The following is a 21,728-nucleotide window of genomic DNA, read 5'->3' on the forward strand; positions in this document are numbered from 1 at the left end:
CATGGACTTCTGTACATTTAGGTTCTGCAGGAGGTCCCGAACCTGGTCTTCACTTATAGCTGGAGGGATTTTACCCTTCTGAGATACCAACTAGTGCTGCGATTTAGTCTATATAATAGCATACCTTACTTGCCTCTCTGAGTTAGAGTAGACTATTTCAGTTGGAAGGGACCTACAATGATCATCTAGTCCAACTGCTTGACCACTTCAGGGCTCACCAAAAGTTAAAGCATGCATTGTCCAAATGTCTTTTAAATGCTGCCAGGCTCTGGGCATCGACTGCCTCCCTAGGAAGCCTGTTCCAGTGTTTGAGCACCCTCTCAGTAAAGAAATGCTTCCTAATGTCTAGTCTAAACCTCCCCTGGCGCAGCTTTGAACCATTCCCATGTGTCCTATCACTGGATACCAGGGAGAAGAGCTCAGCACCTCCCCCTATAAGACTATCATATAAGACAATGTCATTATCTAAGTATTACAAAGAAAGCAGAATACCACAGAGAATTAAAACCCGTTTACACTGACAGTATACTTCCCATGGAGGGAAAAATTGCAGCATAGCACCTGCACACGCAGTTCTGTAGTTTCCCTTACCACTGCTGTCCTCTGTGAGAACCAAGTTCAATCTGAGATCAAAAAACCAGAAGGAAGGTGGAACAATACTTCTGGATTCCTCCAGTGTGGCAAAGAAACTTTTAAACAGCCTAAAATAATCTCCCTCAACAGCTTAAATTAGAGGTGCCTCCTGTATCTTTAGTTTACTTACAATCAATCACTTTTGCCTCAATTGCCTGCGTCTCCCTGATGTTCCCAGAGCTTGCTCTGCCAAAGCAGAACAGAGTAGAATAGAAGCCAAAGTCAACTATTTTGATTTGGTGAAATGAGGGATAAGGCTGAATTGGTTTCAAGCATTCATTTCTATGGATTGGTCACCAAAACTAAAGTACGGGATTGTTCTGCAAAAAGTGTGAAACAGTAAATACCTCATGTTTAGGTAGCTGTGTCCCACTGTAGGTGATAGACAAAACTGTGTGCAAATGCTATCTTGTTCCCTAATATGCAAGACAGGGCAGAGTTTTTTGTATTAGGAAAAATAAAACTCTAAGTTCCAGGCTTTTTAATCATGTTTGTTAGACATAAATTAATTAGTAAAAACTATTTTATCTTGTGACTCTATATTAAAATGAAAAGGTGTTGATACATTTTTAACATGGGGTTCAGTTACTGGAAACAGTGTTGTTGTTCTTCAATAATTATTTGAATTAAGGCTAAACTGAGTAACTGCTAAAACCCAGGCTGAGACCTACTTCCCATCATCTTAAAAAACACTCTTTCCTCACAAATCACGATGCATAGCTTCTGATGAGACTGTTCCAAATTATTTTTGAGCGATCACTGGTAAGTAAAGATCCTTCCACTTGTTATTTCCTTTTATTTGAAGGACAGTGGACTACACTATTAATAGTCACACTGGAAAATACTTTTACACAGAATGTTGTCATTAACTTCTGAAGTTACAAGACAAAAAGAAAAAAAAAGTCTAAATGTGCTGATTCAGCTTCCAGATATGAAAAATGTGGCTATCAACGGTTGGGTCATTTTACCTCTGCCTTAAAATAAGGGAAATCAAGCAAAGAGAGTGGCAGCAACAGCTGGAACCACGTGCCTGTGTCCAAACACAATTTATTCATAAGACTTGAGGAAAGCACACCACAGCTGCAGAGCAATTAGGAGAGAAAAAAAAAAAAAAAGAATAAACCCACAACCCCTTCAGAACTGATGAATAACGTTGCCACCAAGGAATTAAAATCCATCAGTGGAGTTAGAAACACTCAAGCTTAACAAGTGCTTTTTTTAGAGAATGAATCTTCGCATTATAAATGTTAGTTGCTACGGATGCTTGTTTTTACTTTTGATATTTCTTCCTTCCTGATTACTGGAATATTTCCTCCTAAAAAACTCTCCATAATTTTAAAACAGCTTAAATTCTGCTAATCCATAACATGCTTTCTTTAAAATATCAACACTGGAAAGCCGGCTGACACTTTGAAAGTGGTACGGTGGGTAAGTGAATACACCCATGGCCAAAGCTGCCTAACTCACAAATATATCGCACTTTTTCAAATTCAGAAGCTGCCACCTACTCTCCATTTTCTTCAGTCTGAATATTGCCAGAATCACAGTATCTGGTTATAAATTCAGCAGAAATGCTCTTCTGCACCTTCTATGATCCAAGAAAAGACTCTTCATTCAGGTTGCCTAATCCACCTCAGTCAAAACTAGTGAAAAAGCAGTGACTGGGCAGTAACTTGGTTAGGAGCTGGAGTTTCAAGTGTAAACTATCACCATCATTACTTTAGTTCCTATTAAGCAAGCTAAGAACGGGCTTTACCTCCTTCTTGCCCCTCAACACAGACTTGCCTTTGATGACCTGTGAAGACCTACTTGTCTGAAGCCACACAAGAAGATTAGGTTGCATCATCTAGACTGACCCAGGCTGGCATTCCGTCAGCCAACACAGCTTTCCGGAGGACCAGTTTAGTTACCATTTTAATCCACAAGCTTTTGAACTTTTTCTGGCCATTGCAGAGCATCTGTAACTAGGGCAAACTGCTTTAAGCTCCATTTCCAGTACCCGCTAGTGAAGAACAAGGAAAGGCTTCTCCTGGAATTTACGCTTGGAACCATTTTATGACTGTTGGGAGACTAAGCAGGTCCTTAGGACAACATGCCAGTCCATCAGGCAAAGGGATTGAACTTCTGGTCTGAGGAAGAGCGAAATGCACCTGCATTCTGCTTGGCCACTGGCAGTCACGTCAAATCACTTGGAGCCAGATACGTGCAGGACACAAAACTCATGTTAACTACTGTGTAGGTACACAGAAGTATATCAATTAAAACTAACCTTTTTAAATTAGCAGTCAGCTATGCTGTAGCAAATATTAAATTTTGCTATTGCAGTAAATTTGTGTTCTTAGGAAAAAAGTGTGTAAAACCTTCAGTAGTTGTGATCAACACAGTAAGATTCTATAAAAGTGCATCTGTAATGTACAAATGTAATAATTAAGTACTATAAATACCTACACATCATCTCATCATGCATTTCATTCTGTATAAATAAACCTTTACTAGTTACCATAGAAATAAGGTAGCAGTAGACACTACTGGAGTCCAGTTGTTATGATTCTGTTAGATTTCATTATTAAACCTTTTCTTAAAAGAGAAAAAAAAGTGGTTCTAATAGAAGAACTGACGGCACCAATTAACACGCATAAAAACCTCCTTGTTCTTCAGCATTTCAGGAATCATTTACATAGCAAAAATAAGAAATTAATCAATGAAAGAGTTCACGGAGACCTTTAGAACAAAGGTCTATTTGGTTGGCCATATATCAAATAGTTAAACAGAAAAAATAAATAACATAGGCAGAATAATTTACCTTTTCACCTTCTTCACCTTTACTACCGGCAAAGCCACGTTCACCCTGGAACACAAAACAATTAAACAAAAATCTTGAACAAACATTCTTCAAATAATTGCATTATTTAAGATAGCTTTATTGCACTGAATTTTTATTATGGGATTAAAACAGAATAAATAATTTGGATACTCTCATTCAAAAAGGCATGAAACCTCTACAAAAAAATGACACGGCTTCCTACAATTTTGTTGATTAAAAGTAGTCAATCATTTTTCCATTCAGCATAAGGGATCTTCTTGGATTTAAAAATTCTGAAATACTCCTTGTTGTTACACTCACTTATTATAGTCCTGCTATTCTTCTACAGAACCAGTTTTAATACAGTTATTCCCATTGATACCTTCTTTTTCATTTTTAAATATGACTAGTCAGCTGTGAAGGCCTCCAAAACGCAGAAATATTGAGAAAAAATATACAGATACGATTTACTAAAAGAAAACTCATTCCTTTAAAAACCACATCCAATTACCCAAATATTAGAAAAAAACAGGAGTGACTTTTGAAATACTAATTCAAGCTCAGCTTATTTCAGCAGATTGAATCCTTTATTTGATGATCTTTCAATAAAAAGACCTGTTACAATGCTCTTTCAAGGTCCAATTTGATAACATTTCGCTCAGAAAAAGATCTTTATGCAGAATCTTACCATGTTAATGTCTTCATCAAACAGCCTGTAGCCTGGCTGTATTATAACAAGAATAACACCTGTTTTAGATCTTTATTAATATATAGTTTTATGTTTTGTGAGACATACAGCCAAAGTTCTATAGTTGTAGTATAAAAACTACCTAATAAAAACAACAACAACAACAAAACCACCCAAGCAGTTCTTTCTCCCTCAAATCATCTAGGAGGAGACGCTTTGCGTATCTTTGCCAGTCTCTAGAATTTAGTCTCACTGCCTCAGTACAATGTATATATATTTTTTACAGGTGTGAAGATGAAGAGATTAGAAAATTTCCAAAGTGAAGCATATCGTATTTTCTTAATTACTTTCAAAAAATTAGAATGAGCAATCTCTACGCATTCTTTCACCCTTCAAAGAGTGTAATTTCTTTATATAGATGTCTAAGGTTTACGTAAGGTTAACTAGAACAGCAGGCTATGACTTGCAAAATTACTGGCAGCATTTTGTCAAATCTTTCAAGGGATATAGCCTGCATGACACATCTGGGTATTAAATTCAAAGCTTGGGAGATGTCCAGGTGTATAAATTATCAAATAGTTCGGGACTTTTAATCAACCACCTACAGTTGCTGCTTTTTGTTTGTTTTCTTTTGGTTGGGGTGGCTGATTCAATCAACAGCTTAGGGGTCAGTTTTAGAAGCATGGCCAAGACCAAGCATGCAAAACTGGATCTTGTGATATAACCTTCCATATGTCCTTGCCTAAAAATCAGTGGTTAATTACTGAAATTATTTCTCAATGTATGCAACTTCTGTTCTGCTCCTTCCACCCTGGGTTGTTCTATGATTCTATGATTCCCATTCTTCCCCAGCTATTGGATATACAACACAGCTAATGCCTATCCACTTTTGACAAATTTCTAGAAACAAAGTGTCTTCTTCATTTAGCCTTCCCATTTGTGAAACTGCATATCCTGTCTTTACTCAATTCTCAATTCATTATATAAAGATTATTCTTACACAGAGTAAAAATTTCCCTGGTTGTAGCTTGCATCCATTGCCTCTTGTCCTTTCACTGCACACCTCTGACAAGAGTCTGGCTCTGCCTTCTCCACACCCTCACAGTACCTGCAGACAGCAATGGGTCTGCACACCACTCTCCCCCTTTCCAAAACACCTCATCTTAAGGCTGAACAAGCCTAGCTATCTCAGCCTCCCCTCATATATCATGGGCTCCAAACCATCAGACATCTTAGTGGGCCTCCACTGGTCTTGCCCAAGTGAGCTGCTTGCTCTCCTCTCCTAGGAAGCCCCACACTGGACACAGAAGTCCAGATGCGGTCTTAAAAGTGCCAAAAAATCACTCCTCCTGACCTGATGGCCATGTTGTTGCTAAGGCAGCTCAAGAGGCAGCCGGCCTTCTCCACCAAAAAGGCACCCACCAGGATCCCCAAACTGTTTTTCTGTAGAGTTGCTTTCTAGCAATTTGGCACCTACCCTCTACCGTCGCATGAGGCTATTCCTTCTCAGATGCAGGACCTCATGTCTGCCTTTGTTTAACTTATTGAGCTCTGCATTAGCTCATTTCTCCAGAATATTGAAGTCCCACTGAATATTATCCTTGCCCTACCTTCCAGTGCACTGACTACTTCCCTACATTTGATAACACCCGTGAACTTGCTGAGAATCCCATCACCCACGTTATTAATAAGACACTAAATAATACTAGCCCCAGTATCACCTCCTGGGGGATGACACTAGTTACTAGGCAGCAGTTTGACTGCATAGCAGTTATTCCACCAGAGCCCAACAACCCAACCAATTTTCCACTCATCTTACTGTCCATTTATCCAGTCCATATCTCACAGATTTGACTACAAAGACATGACTGCAGACGGTGCCAAAAGCCTGGCTGAAGTCAAGGTGTACAACATCCACTGCTCTCCCCTAACGCACAGAGTCAATCATCTTATCAGAGTAACCAATCAGGTTGGTCAGGCATGATTTGTCCTTGATGAATCCATACTAGCTGTTCCCAGTCACCTTCTGGTCCTTCATGTGTTTAGAAATGCCTTCGATGATTTCCTACGTAATTTTTTCAGGGATAGAGGTGAGGGTGACTGGCCTGCAGCTCCCTGGATCTTTCTTAAAGATGAATGTGATATTTCCCCATTTTCCATCACCAGACACCTCTGCTAGGCATCATGATCTTTTGCTAATGACAGAGGGCAGCCTGGCAGTGACAACAGGCAGCTCCCTCAGCACGCCTGGATGAATACTGCTTGGTATCTTGCAAATGTCCAACTAGCTTAAGTGCTCCTTAACACTTTCTTCCACTTCAGTGGGTAATGGCTCATTCTCACACACTCTGCTAGGAGGCTCAAGTACCTGTGAGGCCTTAGGGCAACCTTTACTAGTGAAAACCAATGTAAAAAAGGCATTGGGTACTCTTGGCCTTTTCCACGTCTCCCACTCTATTAAGCAGTGGGTCAATTTTTTCTTCAGGCTTGTTTTTGCTACAGATGCATTTAACAGAAGCCCTTCATGCTGCTCATCAAATCCCTCATTAGCTTCAATGTGAAATGAGTTTCTGGTTTCCTATCTCTATCACTGCATATTGAGGCAACATTTCTATATTCCTGCCGTTTAGCTCACCCCTTCTTCCACTCTTAATTTTTGTGTCTGAGCTCAGTCAGGAGCTCCTTCTTCATCCATGCTGGCCTCCTGCCATGCTTGATCAACCTGCTGCACATCAGAATGGACTGTTCTTGGCCTTTTAGGAAGCTCTTCTTATCGACCAACCAGCTGTGCTCCTTGGGCCTGCAGGGCAGTCTCGATCACTCCTTGGTCTCCTCTTTGCCAGACTCTACAAACATAGCTCCTTGAAAATCTCCTCAAAGGTCTTGTTTTCTAGGCCCCTGAACATACACTAGCTCCCTGCTAGACTCTCTCTGATTTCTCCATGTCTCTTGAAAAAGTGAGGGTGGAAGACCCCACCTAAACATGACACAGCACACCAGATGCAGCACCACCAAGAAAGGGGGGAAATTATTTTCCCCTGATCTTCCAGCTGCAGTTTTACTAACGTAGTCCAAACTATGGTTCGCTTTATTCCCAATAGGAGAATGCTGTTCAGTTATATGAAGCCTCATGCCCACCTTTAGGTCCTTTCCAGCAATCCTGATGCTCAACCAGTCAATTCTCTGCCTGTACCAAAGTATGGGATGATTAACTAATTCCTCCTTTTTCAGAAATACAGTCTAAGTATCCAGATTTTTTGCATGTATTTGAATTAAAAATTACTTCCAATTAGGCAAAACAATACATACAGTCAACAGAAAGTGTAGAGAAAGAAATTCAGGTCATTTGCACCTCATAGCATTAAAAATACAACAATATTACGCACTGGTAAGTCACTTCAAAAAATTCTCATGCTGCAGAAATGAAAACTTGAGAGTTACACAATAACACATTTATGATTGATTTAAATTCTCCTTTCTGTGGCAGAATTCTCACATTGTGTTTGGCAAAAGATCTCACACGAGCTTTTTAATGGACAATCACTGACTACTCATCTTGATACTCACTGCAGGACTGGTGACATGAATTTCAGAGTTTTAAATACACCTACAGTATGACTCAATGAAATCTTAGATTTGAATGTGTGAATTGATAGATTACTGTAAGCATGCTGTGGAACTCAATGCTGGCTACCTCATCCGCAGAAAATAAGTTCCTTCCTTCCCTTCGTGCTGTATTGCAGGAAATATCTGCCCTAAAGATACACAAATCAGCCCTTCGCATCAAGGTCATGCTGAGAACACTTACTTGAAATTTTAATATTAACAAAATAATGTTAGCGGGTTTTTTTGTATAGTCCCTTAATTTTTGGAAGCAGCAGAACTATTTCCCCTACAATTTTCTAAAAGGAATTAGGTGGACAGACACATGTGACATTAAGATTTCATTCCAAATACTTATGGTTAAACACAGCTGCAATCAACAGAAAACAAAATCTGATAATGAAAAGAGTCAGGCAACTTAAACAAATATTACCAGCAAGGTCTATAATACAGATGTCTGTTTTTGCAAGTTCTGGCCTTCTTACAATACTCCACCTCCAGAGAGGAGCAAAAGATTAAAATGGAAGAGCGGAAGAAGGAGTATCATCCCTCATCTCATTTTGCTGAGATCACAAAACTCTCAAATTTCATATTTTTGAATCTTCCACCTTGTGGCTGGAAAGACCTGCACAGTTCTGAGACTTAGGCGACTGCTCTTAATGCAAAATAATACTGATAGGCAGGTTTGTGCCACTGCACCACACACTCTTTCTCTTTTGAAAGAGAAGCTGATAGTAAAGTTCCTCTGTCACATTATAAGATTCAGGAACTGGATATGTAATTCAAATACAATTTGTGTAGATACTGGACAGCTGGCAAAAACAATGTTGAGAGTGAAAAAGCATAAAATGAAACTGGTTTTTGTTTGATTGGTTTTTTTACCTTGGAACCAGTAAGACCAGGTTTGCCAGGAGCACCTACCAAGCCAGCTTCCCCCTGAAACAAAAGGTACATAGCCATCATTTTACAGACCTAACTCCTGACTGAGCTAAATTAAGAGAAAAAGACATCTGGACATGTATTGCTTCTCATTCCTTGTCTACAGAACAGCTGAATTGATTTCTAGGGTTGTTTATGTCTGTTGACTCATATTTGGTTAAAATATATTTCACTTTCAAAACAGCAGGTAATTAATAATTACAGGTGACCTAATTATGCAGCAGATACAGCTGTAGATTGCTTCAGACAACTGGACAACAAAAAAGATTAGGGAGTTTGGATCATGTGAAAATCTTTCTTAAAAGTTTTATTTCAGGCCTCGATGCAGAAAAAAAAACTTCAGAAGACAACAGCATACTACCCAAGTACCTAAAACCCCAATGAGGGTGCCACAGCTTCCACGCTCTCCCTAATACCTGTTAGGTGCTTGAACCCCCAGGGATCTACTGTTAGGTCCCTGTGGGGACATATGTTGTACCTACTAAGCCGACTGCTGGTTTCTAGGCTCTGCTCCAAGGGGGTGTCTCAGATCTTCCTACCACCTCTAGGGGAGTGCCCAACCTACCAGCGGGAGGAAATGCAAATCTTGATCCTGTGCAACCAGGCAGACAAAAACCTGTTTTCTCCTACTTCCTAGGTGAATGTTCTGTACGTGTTGTTAAATTACTGCGTCCTCTACCCCTAGAAGTTCTAAAAGAGCTAAGTCAGTCAGCTGCACAATTGACTGTTCGGCACTCCCTGCCCCCCAAATAACTTTCTCCTTGCACTGCCCATGAAAATTAAGAATCCGATTTGGGCTTGTAAAATCCATTCAAGAAAACAGATGCTTAAAAACTATGCCCAGCAACAGAGCGTAAGTGCAAACAAGCACCTTGTTAACCAAAAATGTTTTTACAAAGTAACTATCCAAGCTGAGTAACATGGTAAACTTCATCTTCAATACCTGAATAAGGACTAGTCGAGCAAAAGAAAAAAAAAAAATCAATAGCTCTGCATTGTAGGCTACAGGCAACTCAGTTCTGCTTTTAATATAGGGCTTTCCAAGGAAAAGGTATAGTTAAAAACCTAGTAATATCTTATTTGAAATGAAAATATAAAATCTTGCAGTGGTTTCCTTTTCCATTCCTTCTTAGCAAAGCTTGTTAAAGCATTCGAGGTGTAGTGATAACCAGGCTCTGCCACTCAAAGCTAAGAACCACCCTGCATTTACAGATTCATGAAATGCGTCACCATAAAGTACATAAATATTGGTCTCAATAAATCTCAAGTTACTGAGCTAAGTTCTGTTAGAAGAATTCATCCATGCTCATACGACTTCAAGTGGGAGCGTAGAAGACACAGAATCACAGAATGGTGGGGGCTGGAAGGGACCTCTGTGGCTCATCCAGTCCAACCCCCCTGCCCAAGCAGGGTCGCCTACAGCAGGCTGCACAGGACCTTGTCCAGGCAGGTCTTGAATATCTCCAGAGAAGGAGACTCCACCACCTCCCTGGGCAGCCTGTTCCAGTGCTCCGTCACCCTCAGAGGGAAGAAGTTCTTCCTCATGTTCAGACGGAATTTCCTCTGCTTCAGTTTGTGCCCATTGCCCCTTGTCCTGTCACTGGGCACCACTGAAAAGAGCTGGCCCCGTCCTCCTGACACCCACCCTTGAGATACTTTTAATCATTTATAAGGTCCCCTCTCAGCCTTCTCTTCTTCAGGCTGAACAAGCCCAGCTCCCTCAGCCTTTCCTTGTAGGACAAATGCTCCAGTCCCCTCCATTCATGGGTCTCCATTCCTTGACAGAAGTTTGCCCTTGTAACTTGCACGCCATCCAATTCAGTTTTCTAGCCAAGCCAGAATTCAACAACATAAATTCTGAAAGTTCACTCATTTGATTCCAAGCCAAGCAGAAGACATGCCTCACAGATGAAAAAAAAGAACAGAGACATGAAAAAACTCCAATCTCTCTTAACAACAGAAAGAGCCAATAAAAGAACAATTACTCATCAAAATAATTAAGCAAATAAATACAAAGCTCTCATGATATACAACAATTAAAATACAGCTTAAAATAGCTTTTAAAATGGCATCTTTCTAGATCCTCTCATAGTGCAGTTTCCAACATCTTCCTTCCAACTCCCCTCTGTAAAAATAAATTCTAGCGTGCTGAGGAAAAATTCTAATTAATCATTACAAGTAATCCTTAGCCCTTCATTTTCTCCAGATTTACAGCACAAATTCAGAAAAATTCTTCACAGTCTAATAGTTACCAGACAATATCTCATCTTCCCTGCTATATTGGATCACTGTAAACTAGAAAAGAACACACATTCACTGTTTTTTGGTGGAGGCAAGCCATAGATGTTTTGCCTTGCACTGTTTAATCAGTGTTCTAGAAATGATTACTCCTTCAACACAACAAAGCAACAATAACTTCCTACATCAATACTGATTCTTATTAAATTGAAAATGATTAATGTTGTGGTTGTTTAAACTATTTTGGAAATGTGAAGTGTATTTATAATCACGGTTCTTAATGTATTTATCATTTATTGATTTTGCAGTTTGTAATTGCACTGCAACACCCTATAAAATTAGAGAGTCAGTTTATACCTAAAGGCTTTCAAGACAGAGTAAGATGCTTTGTATCTGTGTACTTAGCAACTTTTTTAGAATACATTTACACTAACTTTTATTCCTTCACTTCCACATTTAGCCATTTTTCCACCTAAATAAGAGACTTTCACATTAAAAAGACTAAAAAAAATAAAAGGAGATGCTGTGTTAACATACAAGTATGTGAACTTTATTAAGTGCATTGGTTACTTGTACTACCAAACAAGATGGCGCCAAAAATGAATTATGCATCTCATCATTTAATCATTTAAAAGAAAAAAAAAAAAAAGAGTTGAGAGACTCATATCAATCACTTGGAATGCATTTTGCTATTTGGAACATTTTAAGCATTAACACGATTTATAATGGCAAGCATGCTGGAACTTTGTGAGATTCTCTTCAAGGCTGGGAAAGAGAAACAATTATTGTAAAATACTTCAAGATATTAAAAAAAAAAAGCCACAAAAAACCACCAAGAAGCAGTCAGATGCTTCTCCATCCTCAATATGAGAACCAAACATTTTTCCTTTTATTTTTAAACTTACTGGGGCACTGCCAGGAGCCTGATTTACAGAATAGGCTTGGTACTCCAGGGTTACAAGGAAACTCATCTTAATAGAAGTAAAATCAGCATAGTCAAACACTACTTACTGTTTTGATAATTTATGGATATGTGCCTTCCATTACCCTGAGTATGCCAGACCCTTGGAATAATCTAATAGCCCAGTGTTTTATAATGAGGACAACTATTTTTAGCATTGCAGAAATGGAGTGGAATGTTCAACAACATACTGTGAGAGGGCTCGGGCAGCATCCTCCCCGTGGAGCACGTACCGAGCCAGTCCTGAGCCACCAGCAGGGGAAGAGCTTTGCCTTTAGCAAATAAAAATGCCACACCAATTATACCCCATTATATGACACCTTCCTTAGTCTAGTGGATTAATTTCCTTGTTTCTTTAAATAGACTCCTGTTAATGGTTACGATCACCTGGTAGAATATTCATTCCGTAAGAAGCTATTCAGCTGATATTTACTAAGACTCGCCCCATGAATCTCCTGGATTAGTCATGTCAGGAAGTTTCTGCTAAATATTATGACATTTCAATTTCACCACATCTACTGATCCTTTTGTTCCCACTTGGTTACTGCTGAACTCTCAGTACTCAGCACTTGCAGAGTACTTCCTCAGCACTGTCCTCGATGCAACCCGACCCATGTGAGCAAGCATAAGATCCTCCCTTAAAATAACCTGATGCAGAAGGGCTCATGACAAGCCAATAGTTTGTTTCCTTTGCTCTGTCCTGCTTCCACAGCAGCCCCAGCAGAGTAGGTATGCCATGGTCTGGCCAAGGGGGTGAGGGCTGGTCAGAGGACTCTTGCGTCCTAGTGATCAGAGCTCCTGTTGCTTTTTTATGCAGCTGCTCAAGAGAAATGCAAATAAGAATAGCCATACTGTTCTCATTTGCAGCTCATAACATAATTTGAGTTCAGGAGGCATCACTTTTTCCTCATTCCCAACCCTTCCTGATACCCATCTGTGGGACAAGCCTGACTTGCCTGTCCATTCAGTCATCTAGACATTAATATGCTCCAAATTAAACAACACTTGACTATTTAGGTTTCGGTGCTTTGCATCCAAACTAACGAGTCAGCAGCCAAAGGCAGCTCAGAGCTTCAGAGAACATGGCCACAGGGCTCCTTACTCCAGACTGCAGACTCTTTAGTTGGCATTGTTTCCTTTTTTGCTATTAGCATGTCTCAAAACGCACACAGCTCACACAGTTTCTATATTCAAAGACATAAAGCACACGTATTTCACAAATAAAGCACTTAAAAGTTTTTTTCTATATTTTGCTCCCACAAATTTTTTTCACAAAATATGAGAAGTCAGAGAAGTTGTTCTGAAAAAGCTGAGACAAAAGGATCACTATTTATTTTCAGGCATAACTATAGGCTGGCATATCACCTTTTTTTTTAGTCTTCCAAAAACTGGTAACGAACTGACTGAAGCCGTTATGCTAGGTGCCAAGAAGCAGTTTCTATATCATCAAAAATTATCAGCAGAAACAGAGCCTCTGCTGTCAGTAGGTGTTCTTTCTGCATTTGGTAAATACAAGTGGTATTCACTGCTACTGCAAGTCCCTGAAGAAGCGGCAACTGCTGCCTTCTTGACTTGCTCCATCAAGAAGTGACGACTCAGTCCAGAAGGCACGTTTCCAGTCACCACTCTTAATTGCCACTGATTTCAAATAGAACATAACTGGACTGTAAGGAACTAAACAGCAAATAGAGGAGAAAAATGAAGGCAGAACTTATTACCAGCACATAACCAGGACCTTGGGTAGTTTGGGTTTAGTTCCTCAGCTGTGAGAGGAAACTCATTAGCTGCTGTGGAGCCCTCAGAGCTGTAACGACGGAACTTCACCAGCGAGGGTAAAGTTCTAGGCAACACAGAAGAGCAGTGGAACAGGACAGCTTCTCCTTATTTTGTTTCATTCTGTTCTAGAGCCTAAAGGGCCCTTAGAATTTTTTCCCCTACTTTTCAGACTGAGTCAAAAGGCTCATCTAATAGCTTTTTTAATGGCCTGCCACCCAGGTACATTCCTCAGGTAAGACGGGTAAGAAGTACACTATACCCTACTACATGGAAGTGGATAATTTTAATTTTTTTTTTTTTTTAGATTGTTATTTAACAATGCAGTGCAGACATCAGTTGAACACGTGCTTGAAAAAAATCCAGTTCAGTTGGCCTACAACCCATACACAAAGCATACAGAAAGTGCAAATGAAAACCATGAGAACACTTCTGTAGAGTACCAAGAACAGGCACAGAGGCTTCTGGCTGCAAAAGGTTCTCAAAGATTTGTAATGTTTTATGGATGAACAGTTTAGAAAATTAAGTCTAGCCTGTTGGATATTTCTATCATCTGAAGCAACACAGTAGAAAAAAATTTTGAAGTGATCTTATACTCTTGGACAACTGATAGATTTTTGTAACTATGTTTTTCCCCTGACAGTAGATCTGTCAAAAGAAAAGCTGCCTGACTTACATACCATCTATTGATTTATTGTTAACCCAGCCATAACATGGCATTACAGCAAATCCAAATCCTATTAAAGTTTCAGCAGAACTGGAAATTCATCTAATTGGCCTTGCTAAAATAATATTTGAAATGCAATAATGTTAAATAAGTTAAAAAGCATTATCCAATATTAATGAATTGTCAAGCTCTCCTCAAAATAGTGAAATATGAGTATTGTATTCACCATAATAATTGGAGATCCAAGTTTATATTAGGAAGGTAAACAGCATTGGTCAACCTCTTGGATGTCAGAGGCTATTCTTTACTGCAGGATTTATTATTATTATAATCCATTTCCATAACCTGAAAATTCAGGAGGTCGATTATCAGCTGGTACAAATATCAATTTACACTAACAAAGATCTGTCCCACAGACCATTAAACGCTGTTAAGTCTAACATCTAACCACACAGATATGAAATGTAAAAAAGCAGCAGAAAAACTAAGGATTTAACGTGGATCAAAAATAAATAGACTACATATAGGCTGGAATTTCTAATCTAGGAACTAACTCAGATGAAGACTTTTTCTGAAATACCATATTGTTAGTGCAGCTACTTGTGTAGCTGCAAACCTCCTATCATAGAATCATAGAATGGTTTTGGCTGGAAGGAACCTTATAGATCACCTAGTTCCAACCCCCCCGCCATCGGCAGAGCCACCTTCCACTAGACCAGGTTGCTCAAATCCCTATCCAACCCAGCCTTGAACACTTCACTAGCAACTGTTCACTCCACTGTCCACTACTGATAAATAAAGCAGATCAAAATACACTTTCCATGTCTCCATTTATATTCAGAAGCTTAAGACTTTCCCAAGAAATATGTGCCTTCACTTCAAAAACAATGCCTTTTGACATTTGATATATTTTCGAGACGGACTAGTATTTAGATGAAGAGGATATACCAATCACTTATGCAGGACTCCAACAGACAGATCCCCACTTGTGAATCTGGGATCAGGGGATCTACTGTCAGCACAGGAGCCCTGGGAACTGCTCCCTAAAGGTAAGTCTCCAGGTGTACCCCATTACTGTCGATTCTGAGCAGCTTTGTGGGGAACAGCAACACCTCAGCCTATTAGGGTTGTAACTTGTCCTTTCTGGCCCTTTTCTTAACCTCTTTGAGGCTTATTAGCCTACTCCATATCCCACTTCTGGGATGCCAGACAGAAAGAAGTCAGTCCATTATCTGAAGGACACAGGCTCTGTGCATGAGTTTTTAATCATCCTCTCACTAAAAACCAATATTTATTTAGAGAATCAACACTACTCTGACAGCCATTTCTTCGGCTGCATTCCTTTCCCATTCTTCCGAGGTTCAGCAGAAGTGCTGCCAGTACACTATATTCTACAGGGTGGTATTTCTTCTGGCTGGTGCACAACACTGCCATTATAACCCTGTGACTGCAAAGAGCCACCCATTTTAGTTAACAGTTCCTGAAGTCTCACCTTCTTCCATCTCATGAATTTGATACCAGTAAAGGAAAATGCTCAGACTAAAGTATGAAGAAATGGGGCAGGGAGCGGGGAAGATAAAACTGTCCACAGTCACTGTCACATTACACATCGTACTGTCTAAGGCTCTGAGAGTTCACGTTAATCAAAGATGATGTGTAAGAGCATCCTGATACTCTGCTGTTTCCACTGCTGGTTTTGCCAGCAGAGTTGCTATCACAGCAGTGACTAACAAATGCCACAAAGATCATAATTTCTTCCACTCACAGTTATTAAACAAAACAATCCCTCCAAAGTGTAATTAAACAAACAGACCGTCACTGAGAAAATCTCTCTCCAATTATGCAGTGTGCTGTTACGTAGCTTACAAAAAAAAAAAATCAATAACATTGTACACTATTTATTCTCATCTGTTAAGTAGTTTCCCACCTTCATTCTTCCCTTGCAGCCTTGGATGCATCTCTATCAATACTGGGCAGGGAATTTCTTTTACTCCAGGCTTGTGCTACACTGTACAAGAAAGTCCCGAGACTTTCTCACGTTATGGGAAGACACATGAGCACAGAGTGTAACAGTTACACCCCAGAGGTCTGGTATTCTCCTTCCACACACACTCTTTAAGGGAATTTTCATTCTAAGAAGTGGACAGCTAAATAAACATTTCTTGAAATCTTATTGTCAACAGCTATAAATGAAATGTTGTGCATTTTCCACATGTAAAGGTAACAGGTTACAGCTATTAAATAAAGTTAACTGTGGATTAATTTATCCTATTTAATTTCTTATTACAAACTAAAATGATGTAATCTTCATTTGTAAGAGAAAGTCAGAATAACTGCCAGTCACAGCAGTAAGGGAGCATAGTGAAACGGGTGCTAATTCTGAAGAAAAAGCATCAGTTGACTAGTTTCTCGGTATCTGTAAAAAAAAAAAAAAAAAAAAAAAGATAATCTGGCTTGTGTGAGGTACTTGTTAAATACAAATCAAACACCTGTCAACCAGCTGGGCCGCATGTGTCACTGCTGAGCCATCTGCAGAAACACACCCTGTGCCAGTTGCTTTACTTAGCATGGCCTGGGAACAAGAATCCATTAGACAGAAAGTCAACAGTGGAATTAGCAGCACTTTTTCTTTTAGTGCCCTTCCACTTACTTGTTTGACTTCTTGCGTTTCTATTTTTGGGAGCCTCATGCCAGAGCAACAGTGCTGACTGCTGATTAGACAAGACTTGGCCCAGCCTCAGCGTGTCACGCTGATTTAATCGATTCAGACTTGAAACACGCAGTATGAATCTTAGGTGTTGATAAATACTGGCCAGCAGTGGGAATTAAAAAAAAAAAAAAGTTCTGTTTTTCAATATCTATGAGTGATTTTACTGTGTGAATAAAAAGCAGTTTTATGTCCAACAACTTGGCATCTATGAAGGGAAAAAACCACAATTTACATGGAATTTGGAATATAAATTTACATCATCATTTCTAAGTTGTTTTGGGCGGGAGAAGTACGTTCATTGACAATTAAAATGCACATCTGAGCTGGATTCATTAAAATAATTATATCACTAATACAACTCACCCACCGAAAGAAAAAAGGCAAAGGAAAGTTAATAGTTAATAGGTCACAAGTCACAGTAGCCACCAGTATTATCCATAACCTCTGTACAATCTATATTACGTATAAATTCTCTACTGCATGAAGCTAACACCTTTTCTTTAAAATCTCATGTACTACTGGTAATACAGGTTGTGAGCCAAGGAGAAATACTGTTATATATAAATAAATAACAGTAACACAAGCTATCAATTTTTAAATTATCCTAATATAGATCAATAATTCATCAGGTTCGAAATCCAGCATTTGCTAAAGTTCAATACCTAATTCCTCAAAAGAAAACAAACAAAACTAAGCAGAACGTGTCAGACAAGCTGTACAATGCTGCAGTACAGTGAGAAAGTTCCTTCCTCCCCGATTAGCCCATCTCCTGTAACACACTGCTGCCAACTTTTACAAGGCTAAGTCTCACAATAAGGGGTATTTTTCTTAAAGCTCTACTTTCTGATGAGACATGAAAAGCTCAGAATACTAGTTTTAAAATCTACAGTCTCTAGCCCTCGCAACTGAAGGAGAAAAAAGAGAAAAAAATAAATCTATGTGCCACAGAAACCTCACAGAGGGAACTCAATAGATATAATTTACGAACAATTGAAGAAAAATCCTCAAGCCTCCCTCTGCCCTTTCAAATTCCGTAAGGTCCTGACTGAGGCTTTTCAAACGTAGTTAAGAATCCCAGAGCCAGACAGGCCCACAGCTAGAGTATTCATGAACCTCTGATTAAGGAACAAAGAGCTGCATTTAACGACTGCATTATTCAACAACCGCATTATTTTTTATTTCCACTTTACATAACACACCAACAAAAGCCAGTCCTGCATGGCTTCGTGCCACCCTCAGTTTTGCTCCCAGCAGCCCAGACCTCTATAAAATGGCCGGTGACCTCTGGTTTCTTTGGCCACACCTCACATCACAATAGCGGCTGCTGCATGCTGGGCCCTTGTGACTGCCCGCATTCTGATGGTTATTACAGTTCCATTGCAAATACCAGAGGGTATAATCTTCCACCTCCACGTCTTATCTCACCCATGTTACTCGCCTGAAGGAGCCCATGGCTTTGATGCTGACCAATACAAGCGTTAGCGTTTGGCTCCCAAAGCACATTTTCGTCTTTGTTCTACTGAGACGTACTAATCTGATTTTGATGGAAACCATAAGAGGACAGAAGACAATGAAACAACTTTCCTCAGATGGGTTAGCTGACAGACTGAAGCATAATTTTCCCCCCCCCCCTCAAAAAGCAACGATTCTTTAATTAAAAATGCAGTCTCTGCACACCAACAGTGAACAACCTACAGTGGTCAGGAGCACCATTCCCTCCAGAATGGAAATAACACCCAAGCAGTGTCACTGCACGCAAGGTAATTTGATTCCACGGAGCTTTCTATTGAGAACCAAATTGAACTGCTGTCGTTTAGATTTAGGAATTGAAAAAACAGGGAGCTCAACAGTTCCTGGAGTTGTAAACTGCAAAAAATCACCTAATAAGGCAAAAAAAAGTCAGCACAGCAGACAGCTCTCTGGAATCAAATTTATGATCAAAGGCTATTCAAAACACTTCCTTGTAACACTAAGGAGAGAGTGAAAGCAAGCAAGCAAGAATTATACATGCTGAAGCAATGGAACAATTTTTGGAAAACAAAATGGTCTAAAGTGTATTTGCCCAGTAAGATTTTTAGAAAGCATATTCATGCATCAGAAAGCTATTGAGAGCTACTGTTTTCATAGTCATCCATCTCTTAAAATCAGATGTGCGCTAATTGTGCACAAAGATATCACTGAAAACACAAAAAGAATACAAAACTCGTACCAAACTTGCTGCTATAATAGATGGTGTTCAACTGCCTGATTTTCAACTGCCAGCAATTCCCATACTCAAGGCTTTAACTTCACTTAGTGCTAATAAAGTTTGCAATTGCAAAAACACTGCCTGTCTTTTTTGAGGCTAATTTCTTTACTTGCTTACATATAAAAACCTAGTTTTCAAGAATTTGCACCGTATTTCCTATTAATATGTTGTTTCAGCTTTATGTTCTTACAGCTCTCAATTGTTCAACTTTGACAAGCTTTCTGACGTCAAATACTTTTTCCTGTATTAGTCATTATACTTTTTATACCTGTTGGAGACTTCAGAGTAAAACAGTACAAGAATTTTTCAAAAGCTGCATAATTTGCACAGCTTACGCTCATACTCGATCCAAAAATAGTGAAATATAACTGATTAGCAATGACAGGAGCTCAGAAATTGGACGGTACCGAACAAAAGACAGACAAACTGAGTAACATGGCTTTAAGCAGTACCTAGCCAGAGCTCCACATGCATTTTTGGAACCTTTCTCAGAGATGCTGATGAGCTACTTTGAAAATGTCTTGACCCCTGTCAAGGATCTGTACAGCACATGAAATGTGGAAGGCACTGTGACCAGAGATCTTTCAAGACAGCTGCAAGGAAAAGACTGCATTACTGTAAGCTCAACACCAATGTCTCCTCAGATTTGTATATTTGCATGAGTGATTGATGGTCCAGGAACATATGCTGAACTGGCATAACAGACCATATATGCATGGCTCTTTGGAAAAGTCAAATATGCCTTGGAAAATTCTAGACAGGGTTTCCACGGCCTAACTGGAGCAATAGGGAAAACAGGTTAATGGTCATAAGGATCTTCATGATGATATGATTTGATTTGGATGTACAGTTAACAAGTTTCCGGTTATGGATTTTATGACATAGCTGACCCTGAAGACTTGACCCTGGAGTAACTCAGTACAGAGATCAGTATTAAAAGCATCTCTGAAAGCAATTTGAAGTCACCTTCTATACTAGCATGTCACTTATAATTTTTTTCAAAAATTTTATATTAATGTATATATATATATAAAATCATGTTGGAAAAAAAAATCACTGGACATTTCTAAGCCATGTTTTATATTGAGCTTCTGAATTCATTTTCTTCTTAAAAAAACCACCAAAACTTACAATGCAGCAGTTTTCAAACTCATTTTCTCAGGTACCACTAAAGGAAAGGGGAGTGCTTCCCACCAGGCAATGTGAAGTAGGCTGTTCAGGAAGCATTAACATGCCATTTTGATGCAGCACGCATACCACAGGTGGTCTCTGTATCATGGTTTGGGAAACCTTTTACTAAACACTTCCTTACCTGTATCAAATATGAAGAGAACCCTATTACAAAAGGCTAATCAAATTTAACAAGAATAAAATCATCAGTGTTAGGTTTCAAAGTCAGTTAAAACTGAAGACAGCACACAGATAAAGGACTTGAGAAAACTGAAGTTATAGATACCCATCTCATACAGTTAAATGAGAAAAACACCACCACAAACAGCATTATATATTCTAGCCTTGTTATCTTCTAGCTCACAAAATATATGAGTTTGCGTATGCTTTGATGGGCCACCATCACAAACACATGTAAGTGAACAAAAGCAGGAATGATACTTTTACAGATACCTATTGTACAGTTTCATGTAAATCTGATCTCATTTTCATGGCTCTTCAAGTACAAATAGCAGTCGTAGAGTTGGTAGAGCTCTTCAAATGTACACTCAGGTTTTTTCTCTAGTCTGACTTTGAATATAAATCTAAGTTGTGTAGTAATAAACACTGTTTTATTCACATAAGCATTCCTTTCCCCTTTCAGTCTGTCTAAACTGTTTATTTTACTAATACACTGCGGGAGCACCCATACAGTCCAGTAGCAAATGCACAGTGTATTGAATATTTCACTGCCACTTTAGGCCTACTGTGCAAAACCATCTATTTTTAAAAGTTTATCAATATATTTAATATTTTAGGGTGTCTTCATAATGCAGATTATAAAAAATTAGTGAAAAAAACTACAACAGTAAAGCTAAGCCATTTGAAAGTCAAGTATTAAAAGTGAGTGATGTTACAAGTATTTCACAAAACGTACTTTAAGAAATATAGATGCATCATCTCCATCACTATGAATTGTATACTATGAACCTTAAGAAAGCAATTATTAGGGAGGTCTGGATAAAGGGGAACAGACAAAAGCAGTTTATTTTTGTAAGTCTTCTGAATTACATTTCTGGCTACATCCGTTTCATTTTTCAGAATGTAGTGACTGAGAAAGAAGAAAAAGTATTTTCACAATAGAAGAAAAACAGACAAATATGGAATGGCCAAGAACAGAGCTAACTACTCACCTTTGCAGTTTGAGTCCTTTGAGCCTTGCTGCCATCAGCGCACTCCCAGCTTTTTAAGAGCTTTTCAGCTAGCCGGACCCATAACACATGCAAGGCCAAACTCTCCAAGAGGCTTGGTACTTT

At 39.1% G+C, this 21,728-nt stretch overlaps 1 protein-coding gene across 4 annotated transcripts in view; it reads right to left on the reverse strand.

Moving 5' to 3' along the window:
- COL19A1 (collagen type XIX alpha 1 chain) overlaps nt 1-21,728 on the reverse strand; it is a 214,630-nt gene that overhangs the window by 135,749 nt on the left and 57,153 nt on the right. For 3 of the 4 annotated variants that reach the window (XM_075414582.1, XM_075414583.1, XM_075414585.1), the window contains 2 exons: nt 8,610-8,663; nt 3,437-3,481 (listed from right to left, as the gene is read on the reverse strand). In XM_075414582.1, coding sequence (XP_075270697.1) covers nt 3,437-3,481; nt 8,610-8,663 — 99 coding nt within the window. The remainder of the gene's footprint in view (nt 1-3,436; nt 3,482-8,609; nt 8,664-21,728) is intronic. The other variant, XM_075414584.1, reaches the window with a different exon arrangement.

Source organism: Opisthocomus hoazin, chromosome 2 (genome assembly GCF_030867145.1).
Source record: "Opisthocomus hoazin isolate bOpiHoa1 chromosome 2, bOpiHoa1.hap1, whole genome shotgun sequence".
NCBI classification, from domain to species: Eukaryota; Metazoa; Chordata; class Aves; order Opisthocomiformes; family Opisthocomidae; genus Opisthocomus; species Opisthocomus hoazin.